Raw genomic sequence first — 21,582 nt, forward strand, 5'->3', positions numbered from 1 at the left:
ATGTGCAGGTGGGCAGTTGAGAGAACATACAGGGTGTGTGTGTGTGTTAATCAAGAAAGTGCATGTGGGTGAACACATGCAAAAGAAAAATAAACAGCGAGAAATTCCACCATTCTTCTCAAAGGCTCAGATCCTCTCTTGATATTCTGAGACCTCATCTCTAAGGTTCAGGAGGCTTTAGCTGAGGATCCCTTATTTTTCTATTGAGCCTTCCTGTAGCTTCCTTTGCCAGCTGGAAGCAAGCTCCCTAACTCTTCCAGCCCCTCCTCCCTCTGGCTCTTGAAGACTTGTTCCCTGAGCCTAATGGATGCTCAGAGCCGCTGAACATAGGCTGTCTTCTCCACTCACCTGCGTGAGCATGAAATGGAAGATGAGTATCTTCTTCCTTAGTTGGTCACAGTTCCTACATGTCTGTCTACAAGTGAACCTCTTGTTGCATATTGCATATGCATAAATGAGCTCCTTATTCTGTGTTGTACTTTAGACATTATACATTCATTTATTCAGCAGATATTCACTGAATTCTTACTATGTCCCAGTACTTTGGGTAAAATGGTGAATAAAACAAGAATCCTTGGTCTTGCGGAGTTTGCATTCTAGTGGGGGAGAAAGAAAAATCATAAACTTAATACGTAAGTGAATTATATAGTATATTAGGGTGTTAAATGCTAGACTTGCGCTATGGAGAAAAGAAGTAGGGTAAGGTTGATGAGTAGCATTGGAATGATGTAATTTTTCATAGGGAGGGCCCAGTGAAAATGGGCCTTTTTGAGCACACACTTGAAGGAGATGAGGGAGTGAGCCACATAGATGTCTGGGAGAAGAGTGTGCCAAGCAGAGGGAACAACAGAGGCAAAGGTGAAGAGTCTAGTGTGGCTGGAGCAGGTCCTGAGAAAAGTAGAATAGTAGAGGAGGTCAGAGCAGTCACAGGAACCAGTAACTCCATCTGCTTCAGAACTGTTCCTCTGCCTGTGAGCGGACTTGGCAGGAGAGCAAGCCACTCTACTTCCTTTTCTTTTCAGCTGCACAGATCTGCTAGCCAATCTGTGTAGTCCACAGATCTGTTGATACAAGCAGGCACATCACTTCCTGGGTCTTGGAGTCAGTAAAGGGAAAGGTGGATTTTTATTTGATTGTAAAGACCGGCACTTGTCCCTTGCCCTCCTCCACCACCTCTGTACCCCTAAACCTACTTTAAAGAGTGTGAGTAGATGGGAGCTCCTTAACAGCAGGCACCAGGTACCAGGCCTGGGATGTGGTAAATGCTTAATAAACTGAATTGATATGCTTACAGGCCAAGGCAGGCTCTGCTGCCATCTCTTTGAACTTCTTTTGAGTGTGAGAAGACACTCTCCAGCCTCCCTCCTAGGTAGACATGCAGGCTGTGCTTGCATCGCTCCTTTGGCAGGGGGTTCACTGTCCCTGAAGCTGGCCCCATCTGTCAGTAGATACTTTCATATAGTGTTCTGAAATTTGCCTCTTTGGGACTTGTACTGATTGGTCCAATGACAGTTAATTAAACAATTAATTGTGGGCTGAGTAGGTGGCAGACTCTGTGTTAGGAGCTGGGGACATAAGGAGAAAGGAGACCTTGTGGGGAACTGGCTCTTGACTGAGCCGTGTTAGGTAAGAGCACAGAGATTTAGACTCTGTACCATTTACACAAAAGGAGAAGTGTTTGGTCTTTCTCAGAATTCTTGTCCTGCTTCTCTTAGACTGTGCTTCTCCACGTTTCCCTCTTGTGGTCCTCTGGGGCATTCCCCCAGCTTAGGAAGGGATGTCCTCAATCAGCAAGCCCTTCACACTTAGTGGCTCAGCCCTCCAGCCAGTTCTCAGTTTAGTTTGTCTCCTTCTCTCCATCTTGTTGGCTATAAGCAGGTCCACTAGCTGGTTTGGGCCCAATCTTACCTCAGGTGAAGCTCAGATCCTCTCTTGATATTCTGAGACCTCATCTCTAAGGTTCAGGAGGCTTTAGCTGAGGATCCCTTATTTTTCTATTGAGCCTTCCCGTAGCTTCCTTTGCCAGCTGGAAGCAAGCTCCCTAACTCTTCCAGCCCCTCCTCCCTCTGGCTCTTGAAGACTTGTTCCCTGAGCCTAATGGATGCTCAGAGCCTCTGAACACAGGCTGTCTGCTCCACTCACCTCCCCATATTGCTCTCTACATCGTCAGAGACTACAGGTGACTGCACTGTGTACCATATTTGCTTCGCTGAATGAACAATTTAGAGAATTTTTAAAGGTAATTTAAACAATATGTTACTTTCAACTACTGCTCTTAGAATCTAAACTCTATGATAAGGGAAATAGGGAAATTAGGTTATTATTATTTGGATCACACTTCGAAATTGTTTTGCACTTAGTAAAACCTACCGAAGCCCAGTTCAGGTTCCCCTTTACTCACTGTCACCCTCAGTACTCTGTACCACAGTGCTTATTCCTACTCAAGATCTCCTGTTAGCACTGACTAGTGTGCCAGTCATTTGTTAACTTGATCATATTTACAAAATCCTGATTCACGATCTCGGTATTTTTGGTTTCTCCCTCTTACCCACAACAGATATTGTGTAGACGTGTTAAAAATCATTAGCACAGAATTGAGGCCTGCTCCCTAATGTAGTCAAAATAATTGTCATACCTTGTAAAAGAAAAAGTAGACAGTGCAATTTTATTGTTCTTTCTCTCTCCCCTCCCTTCCCTCCTTCCCCTTCTCCCCCTTCTCTGTCTCTCTCATATATACTCTGATGTGTTTAATTGTAGAAATCTTTATAACCATCTCTCTCCCATAAGATCTCAAGTTCCTTGAAGGTTTTTCCTATCTTTTGTATCCCCCAGAGTGTCTAGGCAGGAAGGGCTGTGTCTTATAATAAATAAGTAAATATTGTGTTTAGCGTTACCATGAATTGAATGAATCTTGTGCTCTATATTTGGTTTAGAATCTAGATGTCAAGTGTTATGAAAACCTATATCATATATATTGAACAGTTCTATTTAATTTAATGCTGCCCAGTGAAATAATTTTTAAAAGTTATACACATTGGAAACAGGATTTTAAGATGTTTGCATTCAGTGTGAAATACAGCCAGACTGGCTTCTTTAAATTATAAATTTGATCACATGTTTATTCACCAACATGCATTAGTCTAATTAGTGTATGCTATTCAAAAAATTCAATACTTAAGAAGATTGTATTGGCAATTTACTTGTGATAATGTTATACTCACACTGCTGGTAATTAGATAGTCATAACATAAGAGGAAGTTGGAGCTTGTTTACGTTTCTTTGCAGTATAATTTTCAATTTTTAAATGTATTTTTTTGCCATTAAGGAGGGAAGCATGTAAGTATGTGGAACAAGTTAGTCATTATTTGAATTATTTTTTCTTAGATTTCAAGATAAAGATACTTTGAAAACATACTGTTTTTCCTTTCTTACAGTTCAGTTAATTAAAATTACTTTAATTCTTAAAAATAAGCTTGTCAATATGAATGTTTTTATACCAGTGGTTTAAAAAATTTACCTATTTATAGAGATAAATATTTTGGCTTCTTAACTATATTTGGACTTTTAAATTAGGATATGTTCTTAAACTGGATGGTTCATATCTCTGTCTCAGTGTGACATATCTTCAATCTCATGTTACATTGAAGTTACTTATTTGTATGTCTGTTATTTTTCAAAGGATTTGGCTTAGGAGCTATATTTTACAAGTCATATTTTTTAAATCCTTACAGCCTACCATATTACCATACATGCCATATCAGACACTCAAATATTGTTTGCTGAAAACAAAAATGAATTTTCATAAATACATTGGAGTCAGTTTCTTCTAGCTATTTATTTTATCCAGAGTTAGTAACCTGGACTAATGTTGTGGTTTCTGTAAGCTAATGGAGATAAGAAAGTAAGTTCAGTGTTATAAAAGACTTGGGCATAACTACAGAAGTGAGCTCTTGCTAGAAAATCTCTGGCCCTTGGTCATGTTTTTCACCAAAGGAAAGCTTTGGTCTTGGTTTTCACCAGGAAAGGCCTTTATAAAAATGATGTTCTAGGGGCTTCCCTGGTGGCGCAGTGGTTAAGAATCCACCTGCCAATGCAGGGGACACGGGTTCAAGCCCTGGTCTGCAAAGATCCCACATGCCATGGAGCAACTAAGCCCGTGTGCCACAACTACTGAGCCTGCATTCTAGAGCCTGTGAGCCACAGCTACTGAAGCCCGCGCACCTAGAGCCTGTGCTCCGCAACAAGAGAAGCCACGAAGCCTGCGCACCGCAACAGAGTAGCCCCCTCTCGCCGCAACTAGAGAAAAGCCCCATGCATAGCAACGAAGACCCAACGCAGCCAAAAATAAATAAAATAAATTAATAAAAAAAAATTATGTTCTGTAAATTTATATATTATTACATAGGAATAAAATATTAACTAAGTGGCATCAAAAATTAGAGAATTTTCTTCTACCTTGAGTTTTTTTGTTAAAAACAGTATTTGATCTATAGTGAAAACCACAAACATTTACCTTGGATGACCTGAAAATTTTGTTTTATCTTCTATACTATTTAGGTAATACAAATTATTCTTATGGTTAAAAAAATATTTTGAAATAATTTTTTAAAGCACTTCCAACTTTCCAAGATACATTTGTCATTGTCTATATGTTTTTTAACAGAATTTTTAAATGCCCCCTTCCCCTCTTTTGTTCCTTTGAAAGCATTCTTCTAGTCATGACAGAAGGGAAAACTATAATTCATATCAGAGGACCTCCTCTCCAGAAGACAGGTAAACAGTTTTATGTGTTCCAAATACCATTTAAATTTTTTATAATGAGTTTAAGAAATTATCTAGCTCTTAGATTTATAATTTTAGGGTAAGCAACTTCTTTTTGATGGTTTTACAGGCAATATTATTGAGTGAGCTTGAGAACAGATCATCCTTGAATGGCTGTTCTAGGAATTTCTAGTAAATAATTCTAGATTTTATGAAATTTTTTAGGTGAAAGGGAATAATTTTAATATCTCAGATACTAAATAGAATGAAAGTTTATAAAATGGAAAGGTGAGTTGAAATCACATTATTTTTAAGTGCTTTTACTGTTAATACTATCCTTTATATTTACATAGCTCTTTATATAAGTTTTCAAAATGTTTTTATATATATCTTACCATAATTATGTTAAGATCAAAGATCCAGAAATATTACCATTAATGTTCATCATGCATTCGTAGTAGGACTTTAGTTATTTCACTTAGTAAGCTATAACCATTAAAAATAACTTGTGAAAGGAAAAGCATCCTCTAACCTTTGTTTCATTTGTCTAATTTCTTATTCCCTATGTACTTTGTTCATATTCCACTCTGCTGTCTCTAAAAACCTTTGCTTTATGGGCATCACGTTAATCACTGTGGTATGCATCTACGATCACCTCCTCCCTATATATATATATTTTTAAATCTCTCTACAGACATACACACATGTACGTGTGTGTGTATAAACTGATTGTAGATACGTATATAAAACATGGATTATGTTACTGTGTCTATTTATCGTGTGTGTATGTATTTAACTTCTCTTAAGGTTCTCTGATTTTATTAGTTCTAAGATTCAAATAGCAGATTTATACTGTCTATCCCTGTTTGCTAATAATTTCAATCCATTCTCACAGATATCTAATAATATAATTTCAAGAATAGCAGCTGATAAAAATAGTGTTTTGGAGTAGAGTTAAACTGGTCTTTATGGAGGCCAACCAATGACACTAATGTCATTTGTTCAGTACTTTGGTAAAATGAGCCGACTCAACAAAAGGAATCATTTGGAGGATAGCCTTTTTCATGTTAAACTATATATGATATGCAGATATATATCTTTTACTAAGGACAGTACGAATCAGGGTGTCAAGTTTGGTTAAGTGAATTCCAGGAGTTGTTTTGTTGCACACCAGCTGAAAGCTTTTATAATCATGACTAAATGAATAGGTGTCAACAAAATAAGCTGTTTGTTAAAATCCACTTGATAAGACTTTGTTCAGTCATAGAGTTATGTTGCCATTACCAATATATGACTTTCCTAAGTATAACATCATTATTTTCAACTTAAAACTTTGGTTTTCTTCTTTTATGTGTTAGATACACGGAACAAGAAAGATCCCCTCGGGATAGAGATTACTTTGATTACAGCAGGTCAGACTACGAGCATTCAAGAAGAGGACGTTCTTATGATGATAGCATGGAGTCACGGTTAGTATTGGATATTTTAACTATAGAAACATATATTTGTTTAAATTTTCTTTATGCTTAATAATAATCGCAGCTAGTATTAAATGGATGTTTTTAGGAGCTAAGCTTTCTAACAAGGACTTAATGTGAATTAACTCCTAATTGCAGTAAATATATGTCTCTTATAGATGAAGAAAATGAGACTTAGAGAAGTTAAGTCATTTGTTTGTGTTTTAGAAGTGTATCAGTGGCAAGTCCTGGTCTGTCTGACTAGAGCCCAAGCTTTTATTCATTATACTGTACTACATGAGGAATTGGCTTATGTGAGTTTTTGAGATTGTTTACTGAATGAAAGCCATTTATATTATATGACATAGAGTGATCTTAATTTACTTTCCTACATAATGGCAGAGGGACATTGAGAATGAAGTTACCAGTCTGCAGTTTTTATCTAAGTGTAAATTATTCTTACTTGAGTCTTGAAGAACTTGATTTCCCACCTTATTAGTCATCCAGTTTCAAAAACTTGCCTACCATGTTTTATTGTTCACCTAGTTCTATATCCTTTTTGATGTCTCTCTCACATTATCCACTCTATGACTACTGAGACTATAACCCACTAGAATTTTGATCAAATTTCTCCGCAGTTTGGAGTAGAGAAATAATATCTCCAGTTTGGACATATTGAACACGTTATTTGATATCTGCAGCCAAAATTTCCTTCTCACTACTTACTTTCTAATATGTAACCAATCCTTAAATGTCAGATTAACCTCAAAAGCCAGGTTCTTCTGCTGTTACCCTAATGACACCTTAATAAGAGCAGCTACTACCACCATAATTGGTGAGCTAGGCATTCCTATACCTTCTCAAATACTGTCAAAATTCTTACACACTAGGTACTGTATCTCACAATTTAACATGTAAGGGATTGGGGTCTGAACTGATTAACTAACCTGAGGTTGCCATTACCCATCTAGTAGATGATGAAACTGAGATTTGAGCTCAATTCTGGCTCCAAAACCCATGTTTATTTCCATATGCCCTAACTGTATTACTTCACTCTAACTCTGTGTTTGGTCCACTGTATGTATATAAAGTCTCACTTGTTCCACACAGTCACACTGTGAAGAAAGCAGGTTGTGTATTATGCAGAATATAAAGGCTGTAGTACAAAAACACTTGAAGAGAAATACTTCTGTTTAGACTCAGAAGAATATTACTTCTGCACTCTAAAGGAACAAACACTATAATCATGTAAGGACATGATTTTACCAGCCAGTGAGAGTCTTACCTGGCGTTTCTCAGAAGAATCATAACCAGTGTCAGTAAATCCCTTCTGTTGCTATTCTCTTGGAACATTTTACATCTACAGTAAGAAGCAACTCAATTACAAATCTCTGGCTAGATTTCAGAGGACCTGCCTTTGACTAATTGGGGTTTCTGTTTGGAACCACTTTTTTCCCCCACTGTTCATGTTGTCTTAGTAGGTACAGACTCTGTCTTCATGGGGCAGTCACTCAGGTCTCTTTATACTTCGGTTTTAAAGAGTTCCTCCACAGCTGCCTGGGTAGGTGCCTGCTTCTGTCTCTCTATTTATTAAGACATATTATCTCAAATATACCCTCTAGATTTAGCTAAAATCTATTGAGTGGTTTCCTGGTAATGCAGTGATAATATGAAACTTGTTTTTATTTATTGTATTCATATAACTCATGGTTGCACAAAGCATGAGCAGAATAATCTGACTTTCCAGGCAGTATAAGTAAAAAACAGCCAAGTGGACAAACTCTTCTCTGGGGAAAGATAGCAAAAAGCAAGGCAAAGCATTATTTCTTGCTCATTCTTGATAGTTTGGGAACATTAAATACCCTAATCATTTTAAAAGTGCTAACTTAAAAAGGGATAGTCACCTGCATTAATAGGGAAAAGTTATTTTGCTAGAAAATGGTTTATTTTTTCACATTGTCTCAACCAGAAGCTTCTGATATTTTGAGATTTATAATAAATTACGAGTTCTATCAAGAAACAATTTCAAATGTTACAGTTTATTATAACATTCTTACTCCTAAATTGCCATTATTGGAGATAAACTCTGGTTTCTCCTTTATACAACTTATCATGTACATCACAGGCCAATTTGTCATCTTAAAATACTATTTTCACATCACTCTTCCACTCAGAAACTAATATTAAAGATTCCTCATCAGTTCCAGGATAAACAACCTAAAGTCTTTGCTTGTCTTTTAAGATTTCATAGTCTGACTTGAACTTACCTTTCCAACTACTGTTATATATGATTCGTTATTGTTTCTACTTATTCTGGCCCAAATACCCTTGCTCAGCTTTTCAGTAGTTATTCTGTCTTCTACTAGTTGCAGAATGCCATCCTCCATTCCCCCTCCCACCTTCCTACCTTGCCCCCAATGTAAATCCTGTTAAGCCTTGGTGACCTAGTTTGTTACATTTTCTCTGTGAGGCACTTCCTTAACCACTTTTCCTTGTCTGAATTTGTGGCCCCCAAGTAGTCTCACTCATTTGGTATGCAGTTCATTTAAGAATGTAATTTGTATTGTCTTTTCTCCATTAAAAAAATATATTACAGAAGTAGAGACCGAGAAAAACGCAGAGAAAGAGATGTGGATCGGAAAAGGTCCCGGAAATCTCCATCTCCTGGGAGAAGAAGCCCAGAACCATTGGTAAACCAGAGTTCCTCTGCTCAGGATGAACCTACTGCAAAGAAGAAGAAAGAGGAGGTGGATCCTCTTCTTACTCGCACTGGTGGAGCATATATTCCTCCTGCAAAGCTCAGGATGATGCAAGAACAGATTACAGATAAAAACAGGCATGTCAATATCACTAAGTATACAAGGAAGTGATACCCTCATTTTAAAAAATCATCTGTGCTCTAATTAACCTTGGCTGCTGAGAATTTGCATGAGTCCACAATGATAGAGACTTCAAATTAGACTTCTTTCCTTCCTACCTTCAGAAGCTCCACTGGAGCTCTGCTTACTATTTTCCCTGACATTAGCTCATAAGCTCTTTACTTTTTGCATGAATGAATGGAAAAGTTTGAGGAAAGATCGCTTATCTTTTTTTTCTTTCCTGGTTTCAAGCTATTCCTTTTGTAGTTGCATGCATGCCTATTAGTAATGTCCATTCTTCGTCGATAATCAAGAGTAATATTGATATTTCAGAACTAAAATGGATCTTTCCAGTTGTACCAAACCAGGAGTTGGCAGACTTTTCCATAAAAGGCCAGATAATATCAATAAGTATTTTAGGCTTTGTGTATAAGGCCAGATAGTAAATATTTTAGGCTTTGTGCATTATTCTGTCTGTTATAGCTACTCCCCTTCACCATTGTAGTGAATACAGTCATAGATAAAATATGTAAACAATTGAGAATGGCTTTGTTCCAATAAAGCTTTATTTGCAAAAAACAGGCTGTAGGCTAAATTTGGCTCATGGGTGTAGTTTGCCAACCCCTGTACTAAACTCTGAAACAGTTGACAGTTTTCTCTTTTCCCTCCTTTTCTTAGACCATAACATCTTAGACTATAGTTTTTTGCTACACTAAGGCAAACAATCAAAATTCATATATGACCATTCACCCTTTAAGTACCTTTTCTTCCCTTTGCAAAATAATTGGGATGAAGAGGAACTATGTAGGAAAGTGCAGCTGAGTTTTTCAAGGTCTTTTTCTCTAGTGGAATGAGATAACCAGGAAAACTGTGGTCCAAGATTGAAGTGATCACTCAATTGCCAGGTAGTCAGGAAAAAGATTGGGATAGAAGATAGCTATGCTTTAAGAAAAACAGATTCCAGGTGAATCAAGAAAATCTTCCCACATCTTTCTTGGGTATTTTCTTGGCAACTTGAAAGTACTTGAGAACCTTATATAAATGAAATCTAAATTTGTTGCAAGAATTAGCTTGAAGTAGAAATGTCATTTATATAAAGTATAAATATTTGAAATAAAGTTTAAAAAATTTATGAGCTAGAAGGGAGACATTTAAATGACATTAAATTTAAAACTAATAAGTAAGTTTTTCTCTATGCGTCATATTCTGGCACTTGGTAGTGATGCCTGGAGTGATATGTTGAGAAGGGATTGGGAAATGCTTTCTGTGGTTTGTGGGAGCTTCATGATCATGTCAGAATTCTGCTCTTACTGGAGGCAGTGTGACGGCATTAGTGAGAAGTGCAAATCCAGTCCAAATCCAGTCCAAAGCAATCCTAATTGTAAAAGACCGGGTACATTGTTGTTAATCCCCAAGTCTGGCTTCCTTATAAAGGGGGCAGAGAAGAGTCCACAGTATATGCAATTTTAAACAGATTCTTGGAAGATAATTTTATATACAGTTGAACTCTGCTTATAGGCTATAAAAGGGACAGGAGAAGTAGAAGTGTAGTCTTTGCTTTCAGTAGATACTAAATCAGGTTAAGTGTAGGTTTCCTAATTAAGAAATACAAGTGTACTTAATTATCATCTGTTGACCAAAGTTTAATAGGAGAGTTTGTGATTATGTATCAGCAATATCTTATTGATCAGGCTAATTGTTAAGCCATAGATCTTATTACTCTAGACAGCAGCATACTAAACGGTTGGGGTTAGGGGGCCGGAGGAGTCTTCCACCTTGGATGCAGGCAGTAAAGGAGTCTGTAATCTATAGAGAATTCAGCAACAGTAATGAAATTAACTGCAAGTCAGTCTGCTTTTTATCTTCAGTGTCTGCTGAGGACAATGTCAGTGATAAAATACTCTTCCTCACCACCTCTCCTTGGTATACCTGGTATACCACTCCAGAACAGGGATTCTTTCTTTTTTCTCTTTTTTTTACTTTTTTTCCATTGAAGTATGGTTGATTAAATATAAATTGTGTTAGTTTCAGGTATACAGCAAAGTGATTCAGTTATATATTCTTTTTCAGATTCTTCTCCATTATATATTACAAATTAGTGAATATAGTTCCCTGTGCTATACAGTAAATCCTTGTTATCTATTTAATATACAGTAGTATGTATCTGTTAATCCCATAATCCTAATTTATCTGTTTCCCGCCTTCCCCTTGGTAAACATAAGTGTGTTTTCTATGTCTGTGAATCTGTTTCTGTTTTGTAGATAAGTTTATTTGCATTATTTTTTAGATTCCACATATAAGTGATATCATAATATTATGATACTATGATAATAATATCTTATTTGTCCTTCTCAGTCTGACTTACTTCACTTAGTATAATAATCTCTAGGTCCATCCATGTTGCTGCAAATGGCAATGTTTCATTCTTTTTTATGGCTGAGTAATATTCCATGGTATAGATATACTACATCTTTTTTATACATTCATCTGTGGATGGACACTTAGGTTGCTTCCATGTCTTGACTATTGTAAATAGTGCTGCTATGAACATTGGGGTGCATGTATCTTTTCGAATTAGAGTTTTCATCTTTTCTGTATATATGTCCAGGAGTGGGATTGCTGGATCATGTGGTAACTCCGTTTTTAGTTTTTTGAGGAACTTCCATACTGTTCTCCATAGTGGCTGTACCAGTTTACATTCCCATCAGCATGTAGGAGGGTTCAGAACAGGGATTCTTAACCTACAAACTTTCAAGAGGTCCATGGATAGAATTCAGATAGTCCATGAATGTGAATGGGAAGAAAATTGCATCTTTTAAAATTGATCTAATTTAGCATTTCTTTCTATCAGGAAGGTAGGCAACAGACCATGATATTAATAGACTATTTGTTGCAAATACCTCAAAATACTGTTTATGCTACTTGCAAATTAAAGAAGTTATCATGCCTATCACCACTTCTTGTTATTAATGTGTTAAGAAGCACATAGAATACTATATCAAACTTCTGTTCTTTTCATGCTTTGAAAACTCTTTCAATATGATTGGTATCCTTTGTAATCCTATGTATTTATATATATTATTCTAAGAAGTTCATTCCCTTCACCAGACTGCCAGAGAAGTATAAGGAAAAAGAAAAGTTAAGACTTTCTTCAGTTGAAATCATATTCCACAGAGAAATAATTATAAAAAACATAGAATTTTAGAGCTTTGAAAGACCCTTAGATATTACCAAGTTCATTGTAAAGAAACCCAGTTAGACTAAATAATTTACCTAAGCTCTAAGTTAAAAAACAGTGTAGCCATCTAAGATTCAGCTGATAAACCTGTGGGTACTGCCTAAATATAGAGATGTTCTTTAAGATACTTTGAACAGTCTTGCAGCCCCATGATTTCGTATGACTCTCCCTTTTTCTGTAATTAATACTGTTTCTTTATGGTTTACAACACTTAATTTTGTTTTCTTGTCATGCTTTTGAGAAGGGACATAATAATAATTTTTTTCATGGCTTATATTTAGGTATTTCATATTGTAATTTAAAATAAGAAATAGTTGCTTTTATTTTAAAACATTTCCTTTGAAGACAAGTTTAAGTAAATTGTTATAATGTAAAATAAGCATGTACTGAATCTAACTAATAAATATTATAAACTACAGTATTCATGGACATAAGAACAAAATGTTATCCTTACATATCCTTGTATTACTTTATTATGTTATTAAAAGGAATTAGTCTGTACCTGAGTATCACATGTACAGAGAGTAAAATATGGTTTAGGATATAATCTGTGTATCTACATGGTCATATATTTTACTGCACTTTGGGGTCACTTTGTGAAAATGTTGAAAGTAAAGGAACGCTAAGTATTTTTTATGTTATTATAATCTCTTGGTATTGTAATTGTTGAGTAAGTTTTCCTCTTTATTAAAATCAATTCTTTTTAGCTTAGCATACCAGAGGATGAGCTGGGAAGCCCTAAAGAAGTCCATCAATGGTCTGATCAACAAAGTCAACATTTCCAATATTGGTATTATTATTCAAGAACTTCTTCAAGAAAATATAGTTAGAGGAAGGTAAGCATCAGCTATTTTATTTGTAGTATTTCATAGTACTTTTTCAAAGGAACATAATATCTACATGAATAATAATCATTGATTTATTATGCTACTTCATTTCAAAGGAAGTTTCAAGGAATATTTAAAATGCAGTTCCTGTAAAAATGTAAGCTACTAACAGATAACATACTCCACTGTTAGAGATTATGTGGAATTTTTACTTTTTAAGAAGCTTTGATGTCACATAATGATTTTTACACCTATATTTGTTTACTGAATACTTCCAATAATTTTAAACTCATGAGTAATAATAAACATTTAATTTTTTTATATATACGTAAAGTGCTACCTCAGACCAGTTTAATTTCTGATGAAAGCAAAGTGGGAATGTGAACGAAATGAGAAAGATTAGTAATAAATTTTAGAAAAGCAGAAGGGAATAACAACCATTTTCTGTGTGGTTTTTAAGTAGTTGTGATATTTTAAAGGGTCAGGAAATAGACATATTCTGTATTCTATTTATTATTTTAAAATCTGAGGGCTGTTTTCCCATGTCATTTCATAGGACCTTGATTCATCATCTCAAAACATTGGGGATATAAAGTAAGGTGTAGCAGGTTGTGGGAGTTAGTAAGGTGACCAGGAGGCAGCCACTGTCCTCCGAGGTAGGGAGGAGCTCTCACATTTTACTCAGAAAGAACAGACTCAGAGAAGGGTAGATTAAGATCTTACAGTTTATAAGCTGAATTCTCTTTTCTCATTTTCTATTGTAGTGATTCAGATGTCATACCTAAACCTGATAATTATAAAGACATTGTTTTTGTGCCTTTTGACAATCCAATAATTATTTGTCATTACATTTCTAAAAATAACTCTTCATTTAGCCCACTTTGTATCTCTCCTCTTATCAAATATATGTAGAAACATGCCCATTTCAAAATGAGTTAGAAGGTAGAACCTTTTATTTTCCTGTCCTTGATTTAGCGTTATTTTTGCAGTGCTTTGATTATGTCTTTATCTCTCTTAGGAGAATTCCATATTTCCACTTTTATTTTCAAGAACAATAGACATACGCCTATCTTTAAAGATGGAAACCGCCCAGATTTGTCTTTAATCCCAGAGTTAACTTATACGAATGATGGGCCCATAGTGGAAATTTTACTTTAAGTTCAGTACTTTTGAAGCAGGTTTTTCTCCCTTTATTTTTTTGATAAAGTTAAGCAAATTAATACAAGAAGTTAAAAACTCAAATTCATGATTAGGTGTAATGAACAGGAGCTGGAAAAGAGAAATTATACTTAGAAAAATTTTTGAAAACAATATTGTATTAAATCTGTCTATTTTATATATATACAAATTGAAAATTGTTTCCTCAAAACCAGTTTTTATTTATTAGTAAGATAAACTCTTCCCCTAGATAAGAGCGGTGAAAATTTAGTCCTGATTTAGCTTTTATGATGATTTACAGAGGAGTAGTATAGCTGGATTTTAACTGAGTTTTTTTTCCTTCTAATTAAACTGGTAATTATTATTGACTCCCTTTCTTTTCTCTTTTAATCAGAGGCCTGCTATCCAGATCTGTTTTGCAAGCACAGAGTGCTTCTCCAATCTTCACCCATGTTTATGCAGCATTAGTGGCAATTATCAACTCAAAATTTCCACAAATTGGAGAATTAATCCTCAAAAGGTTAATTCTTAATTTTCGAAAAGGCTATCGGAGAAATGATAAGGTATGTATAATGGACTTGTAAGTAGGCTGCTACACATGGCAGACTAATAAACCAGTATCAACTGTAGTGAGCAATGTTGATTTCTATGTAGAAATTCTTTTTAAAATTGCATGTTTCATGAGAACTTTTTTCTAGTAAATATTCCTGGCCTCTGATAATGAGCAGCAAAAATGATGGCTGTTAACTGTTGAATTATAACTGTTGATCCAGAAATGGCACCTTTTCATATGTATTAGTTTTTATTTTATAACTTTCTTACAAGTTAAAATTACCTTTCATGTTACATATTTTAAGGAGAGTATGTAAGTGAACTGTAGACTCTCTAGATAAATGAAAATTGGTTTTAGTTTATAGATTAACTTTGTCCCTACTTTCTCTTTTCAGCCACTTTGTCTGACAGCTTCAAAATTTGTGGCACATCTTATTAACCAAAATGTGGTAAGTATTAATTTCAAAATTTGGTTCCATTCAGTGGCATTAGACCACAGGCTTGATGCCACTTCAGTGACATCTTTGTTTTGATTTATAGTCCTTTGGAAAAGTGTGTTGAATATTTTAATTTTAGAACTATAATAAGTGCATTTTTTAATATAAAGAGGAACCCAGAACAAGTGTTTTATCAAATTTATCTTAACTCTTAATACTGTACATGGTTACTTTACTACATATTGTTCCTTCAAAGAGTGTAATGTGTTGGGTTTTTCTTTTTCTTTCTTTTTTTTTTTTTTTTACTTATTTACTTATTTATTTTTGGCTGCATTGGATCTTTGTTGCTGCACGTGGGCTTTCTCTAGTTGCAGCAAGTGCGGGCTACTCTTCGTTGCGGTGCGTGGGCTTCTCACTGCAGTGTCTTTTCTTGTTGCGGAGCACGGGCTGTAGGTGCACGGGCTTCAGTAGTTGTGGCTCGCGGGCTCTAGAGCGCAGGCGCAGTAGTTGTGGTGCACCGGCTTAGTTGCTTCGTGGCATGTGGGATCTTCCCGGACCAGGGATTGAACCTGTGTCCCCTGCATTGGCAGGCGGATTCTTGTCCACTGTGCCACCAGGGAAGCCCGTGTAATGTGTTTTTATTTAAAAAGTTGCTATTTCTTCTTTTCCCTGTACCTAAGTGTTCATGAAAACCTAATAGCTGATATTCTTTAAAAAGAATGCTGTTTCCCACAACTGCATAGTATATGTGTATATTCATATATATAACTACATAGTATATGCATATATTCATATATTCTTAGAATCAGTTTATAAAATATTGTAGATTAAATAATTTTAATCTATTTTAAATGCAGAAATTTATCATTTTATTATTTAGTTTTTGTTTTTATTTTCTTCCACTGTTTGAGAGTTTTGATTTAGCTCCATTTTAAACGTGAAAATAGTAAAATTGCTCTTGTTCATACTCACAGTTTTCCTTCAGATATATACTGTTGTTTTTAAAATTATATCTATACATAAGGAAGAATTTTGAAGTCACACTTAATCTTATTTCTCTAACATTTAATAATATTTTAGTTTTTTCCTATATGAAATTCTTTCCACTATTCACTTTAAGAAACCTTTTAGATTTTAACCTAGTCATATTATTACAGTGATAATTTTCTACTTAAGACCATGGAAACTTGATTTCACATGTCTGTAAACCTAATTTCATAATCTGTAACAGCACAGATATTATGTTTCAGTTTTTGAATGTATATTACACTTATATTGGAGATATTTTTGGCATTGACATAAACCAGTTAAAATGATAAATATTTTAAATCTTCCAAACTGTGGTACTGGGCAATGTTTTCTTGTCCCTAACGTAAGACTTCAACCTCGCCTGCCTTTCCAAAATAAAAGCAGTATGTAATTTTGATGTTGTGCTAAATGTAAGAGGATATTTTCCTGTGTTGAGATTTGGATTTTGTTTCTCTCCATCTCAAATAAGAGTCTAGTTTTAAAAAGGCATATATATGGTCTTTTGAACATGCTTCCTAAGTCCATTTTCTTTTACAGCAAAGCTTGTCAGTAGACCTTTATTCCCTCTCTACCTGGCATTGTTTATAAAATTCTAAATTTTGACCATGGCCAGTGTAGAGTTTGATTTAATTAAAAATAGGAGTATTCAAAACTGTTGTTGTATGCTATAAATTACTGGAAAGATATTTTCTGAGAAAATCAGTATTCATGTAACTTAAGAACTATTTGCTAACAGTTGCTGAGAGAATGAATTGGGAAATGGATATAGAGTTGTGGTCATGGAGAAGGATATAAAAAGAATCATGTTACTGTTCTTCATATAGTAATTATGAAAATATCTCAGATTAAAAATTAGTAAATGACTTTTTAACTTATATTTTGAGGTTAATTATGGCATTTCCTATAGCTAATATATATTTCCTATATAGAGAGTATAAGGAGAATATTTCTTCTGGAGATAAATCATATAATTGTATTCAGTGTAGTAAATTAAGACTTTTGGAAAAGTCCTCAGAAAATTCTTAACAGATGCATAATGGAAGTGAAAGAAAAATTGTATCGCATATTTGGAGTATTTTTATGTACATTATAAATCTTTGCTCATCATCATCTAGCAAAAGCTAGATTTACTAATTTTTAAAATGACCGTCAGTAGTAGATTAATATATGTAAAAGCATTTTCTCTATTCTATGTGTCTTCATTCTGTTCAAGGCTCATGAAGTTTTATGCTTAGAAATGCTCACTTTGCTCCTGGAAAGACCAACAGATGATAGTGTTGAAGTAGCTATTGGTTTTCTTAAGGAATGTGGTCTCAAATTAACACAAGTGTCACCAAGAGGAATCAATGGTAAGTATTTATCCTTGGTTTGATATTGAGCTTTTATTTGAGTATTGTAATATGTATTGCTTAGTTTATTTTCTTTCGGCTTAACTTTAGCTATATTTGAACGTCTTCGAAACATTCTCCATGAGTCTGAAATTGACAAAAGAGTTCAGTATATGATTGAAGTGATGTTTGCTGTAAGGAAGGATGGATTCAAGGACCACCCTGTTGTTCTAGAAGGACTTGACTTAGTGGAAGAAGATGATCAGTTCACCCATATGCTCCCTCTGGAAGATGACTATAATCCAGAAGATGTTCTTAGTAAGTCAGGGGTAGGCGTTGGGAAGTGGAGTACAAACAAATGTAAATACAGAAAATAAACACTAACTTAACTTTTAATTTTTTTTTGAGATGTTTTCAAGATGGATCCTAATTTTATGGAGAATGAAGAGAAGTACAAAGCTATTAAGAAGGGTATGTAGAATTTTACAAAATAATTTCCTTTGGATAAGTAGAAGCAATTTATGTAATTATGTAATACTGATAGAATGGTATAGATCACTGACTGCCACCTATTGAAATATTTGCTCTGTGAAGCCATTCTCTTCACTGTTTGCCCATGCATTATTTTTCTCTCTAGTGCTTATCCATGGTATTAGTTCATTCTAAATTATTTAATTTTCCCTCTCCTCTTTCTATTTAATTATTCAGCTCTTAAGCTTCATCCCTCTTAAGAAATATTCATGTATTACCAATGGCCTTTATTTAACTTAAATTGCCACCCAATTTAATATTCAATTCAGTGCTGTACTTTATTATAAAGTTCTATACTTCATTATTTGTTGAGGGCAGGTTGATATTTTTCTGATAAAATCAGTCACAGTGCTAGATATGGTATTGGTATTTAATATACTTAATAAATGGATAAATTGATTATTTTATCATTTGTACATCATTAGTATATTATAAGCACTAACTTTGTACAGATACTGGTTTGTATTTTGTTTTTGCCATTACTAGCTTAGTCACCTAGAACAAATTGCTTGTTTGATGTAATGTTACTTGTTTGTGTAAGGATAAATAAAACACAGTGTTTTATATTGCCACAGAGCATGTATTTAGACACTGGTACTGGGTGTTTTTTTTTCATGTGTGTCATTATTTTTCTTCTAAAGCTAATATCCAGAGCTACTTATATCATTCTATTATATTCTGTTACATAATTATATATATTATTTTATATATTATAATTATATAATAATTTCATCGGTTTTTTTACCTTGAGTTGTGATTTTACCTGACAAATACTTGCAGCTCTGAAAGCTCCTAGGAAGAGAGAGCAGAGACGTAGAACTCTTGTCATTGCTGCGTTCTATGCTTTAGTCATGCTTAGAAGTGAAATGTTGACGGGTAAAGGTGTAAGAAGCTTCCAGTTTTATACGTTATCCTAAAAATCTGGTACAGCAAATATGTTTCTCTCTTTAGTTGCTGTTTTCCTAGGGGGGGTTTCACTGCAACAGCCAGATTCCTTTTTCTCTAATAAATTTAGTTTTCAAACATGCAGAAACCCCTTAAACCCATTTTCTTCTTTTCTTATGAACTTCTTTTTCTACTGTCTCCCTAAAAGACGGCAAATGATTTTGTGGAATTCTTATTATACCTGGTATGGTTTTGTTTATTTTATTTTTTTTTTTGAACTTGGAAATTCCCCATCCATTTCTTTGGGCTCTTGGCAGTTGGCCAAGAAAGTTGTACTTTTCTTTATTACAACATTTCTTAAATTCTGTGGTCTCAAGATCCCTTTACACTCTTCAAAATTGTTGAGGACTCCAAAGAGCTTTTGTTTATGTGAGTTGTATCTATTGACATTTACTTATTAGAAATTAAAACTGATAACATAAAAAATATTAGATGATTTCGAAATAATAATAAACATAGTACATATTTGCCTATTACATGTTTTTATGAAAATAACTACAAAAAGAAATTTAAGAAAAAGAATAGCATGTTTTATATATTTTGTGCAGTTTAATGTTTGGCCTAATAGGAAACAGTTGGATTCTCATATTTCTGATTTCAATCTGTTGCAGTAGGTTGTTTTGATTGAAATATATAATGGAAATTTAGCCTAACCACAGATACGTCGTTGGAAAAGGAGGAGTATTTTAATAGCCTTTTCAGAATTATAATTGTGTATATTTCTCTTTAATACTATTCCAATCAATATTTAGTAGCTTCTTAATGATTTAATTGCATTGTGAAACCTGAAACAATATCCACAAATTTTCATACTTTGTTAACATTAAAATCCATTGGCCTGTCACTTTGAATGGATCTTTTACTCATGCGTGATTTCATAACATGTTGCATTGGTCATTTGGAAAATACTGATTCACTGAATTATTCACATCTTCCAAGTATTAACTTGTTAACATTTTCAAAATTGACACATTAATACAATGTCAAGAAATCACATTTATTCATATTACCACCTATCTTATCAGAAAAGTCTAAGTATTGGGAAGCTGTCAAGCTCACAGGGATGGATACAAGTTTTCCAAAATTCTAATTTCCTCTTGAAAACTCTTAATTTGATCATGGTGGCAAATACCTGAAAATACCTGTGTTCATTTTCCTTGAAATGATAGTCTCACTTTGTTTATATTTGAGAAAATGTCTGGTAAATACCTAACAACTCTAGTTTGTCTGCCATTCTTTCAAGTAAAAATGAAAAATATGGCTAATTCATCTTGCAGCTCAGTCACACAAGTGCTTTTCCTTGAGATAGCCACCACCGTTGTATTTGTCTTTAACAGAAGTGCTATATATAAACTCCATATTTTCTTACTCAGACTATTATAAATGCCAATACTCAAGGGCTAAGATTTAACAAAATTAATAATTTTATATTTTTTCTTCAAGGGCATTCTTAAATGAAACTCTGTGTGTGTGTGTGTGTGTGTGTGTGTGTGTGTTTCCCCCTACTACAATAGTGTGGCAGTAAAGAATACAATGACTGCTAGTGCAGTTCAATACCTTGATTTTGCTCAAGATGCAGCAAGTTTTAACCCTTCTTGCTTTTGCATCATCATTTCAGATGTCAGCACAGTGAAAAGGCAGATAATATCTTGGTATTATTATGAAAATAGTTTGACCTCACAGACTACCTGACAAGTCTCAGTGATTCCCCCCAGGACTCACAGACCATGCTTGGAAACCACTGCTTTATTCAATTAATAAAATCCAGTTGTCATGGCCTAAGTGATTTCAGTAAGTAGATCTTAAAGTGAAGAGATAAGGAGAGGATGATGTAAATGACTAGACAATCCATTTGACCTTAATTCTTTCAGAAAATGTTCTAGAGTTGGCATTAAAAAATGGCTGCAGCAGGAAGTGGGCACAGCTTTAGTAATTAGCACCTTAGAGTGACCCAGGTGTACTTGTGTTTTAGGTCTTACAGCATTTGGGAAAACAGCAGGAGTGCCTGTCTTCCTACTATTGAATACTAAACAGTTTCCTCTTTTAAAGGTCTGTCTAAGCCACTTTATGTCATAATAAACTAGACACTTAAGATCACTTCTTGAAGTCACAATTTGTTAGAGGTATTCTCAAGGAGACTGTGTGCCAGCTAAGGCCTGAATGACAACTCTCCATTTTTGTAAAATGATTTGTTTCTCACAGTAGGAAGTTCTCTGCTAACATTAAGTATTACATGTGGCTCCTGATGTATATTACTTGGTTAAATATAAGGAAATTAGAATTTTCCTAAAACTTAGTTGACCCCCAAACTATTAAGTCCTGTCTGATTATAATAAAAATGCAAAAGTGAATTGTTGTCTAGGTTTGTAAAATCTTTGTCAGACAGATAGAGCACATACCATTGGGCAAAATACGATTCTGGTTTTTGTCATTTATTACTATTAACATGATGACAGGCCTT

General features: G+C 34.5%; 1 protein-coding gene across 1 annotated transcript in view; it reads left to right on the top strand.

Moving 5' to 3' along the window:
• Positions 1–21,582, top strand: part of CWC22 (CWC22 spliceosome associated protein) — a 62,632-nt gene that overhangs the window by 20,925 nt on the left and 20,125 nt on the right. The window contains exons 3-11 of the mRNA XM_027126877.1: positions 4,706–4,773; positions 6,120–6,230; positions 8,815–9,054; positions 13,022–13,150; positions 14,694–14,862; positions 15,247–15,300; positions 17,531–17,666; positions 17,757–17,963; positions 18,054–18,116. Of these exons, the coding sequence (XP_026982678.1) occupies positions 4,706–4,773; positions 6,120–6,230; positions 8,815–9,054; positions 13,022–13,150; positions 14,694–14,862; positions 15,247–15,300; positions 17,531–17,666; positions 17,757–17,963; positions 18,054–18,116 (1,177 nt within the window). The remainder of the gene's footprint in view (positions 1–4,705; positions 4,774–6,119; positions 6,231–8,814; positions 9,055–13,021; positions 13,151–14,693; positions 14,863–15,246; positions 15,301–17,530; positions 17,667–17,756; positions 17,964–18,053; positions 18,117–21,582) is intronic.

Source organism: Aethalodelphis obliquidens, unplaced genomic scaffold, assembly GCF_003676395.1.
Source record: "Aethalodelphis obliquidens isolate GAN/ISIS:26980383/991018 unplaced genomic scaffold, ASM367639v1 scaffold2, whole genome shotgun sequence".
Classification (NCBI taxonomy): Eukaryota; Metazoa; Chordata; class Mammalia; order Artiodactyla; family Delphinidae; genus Aethalodelphis; species Aethalodelphis obliquidens.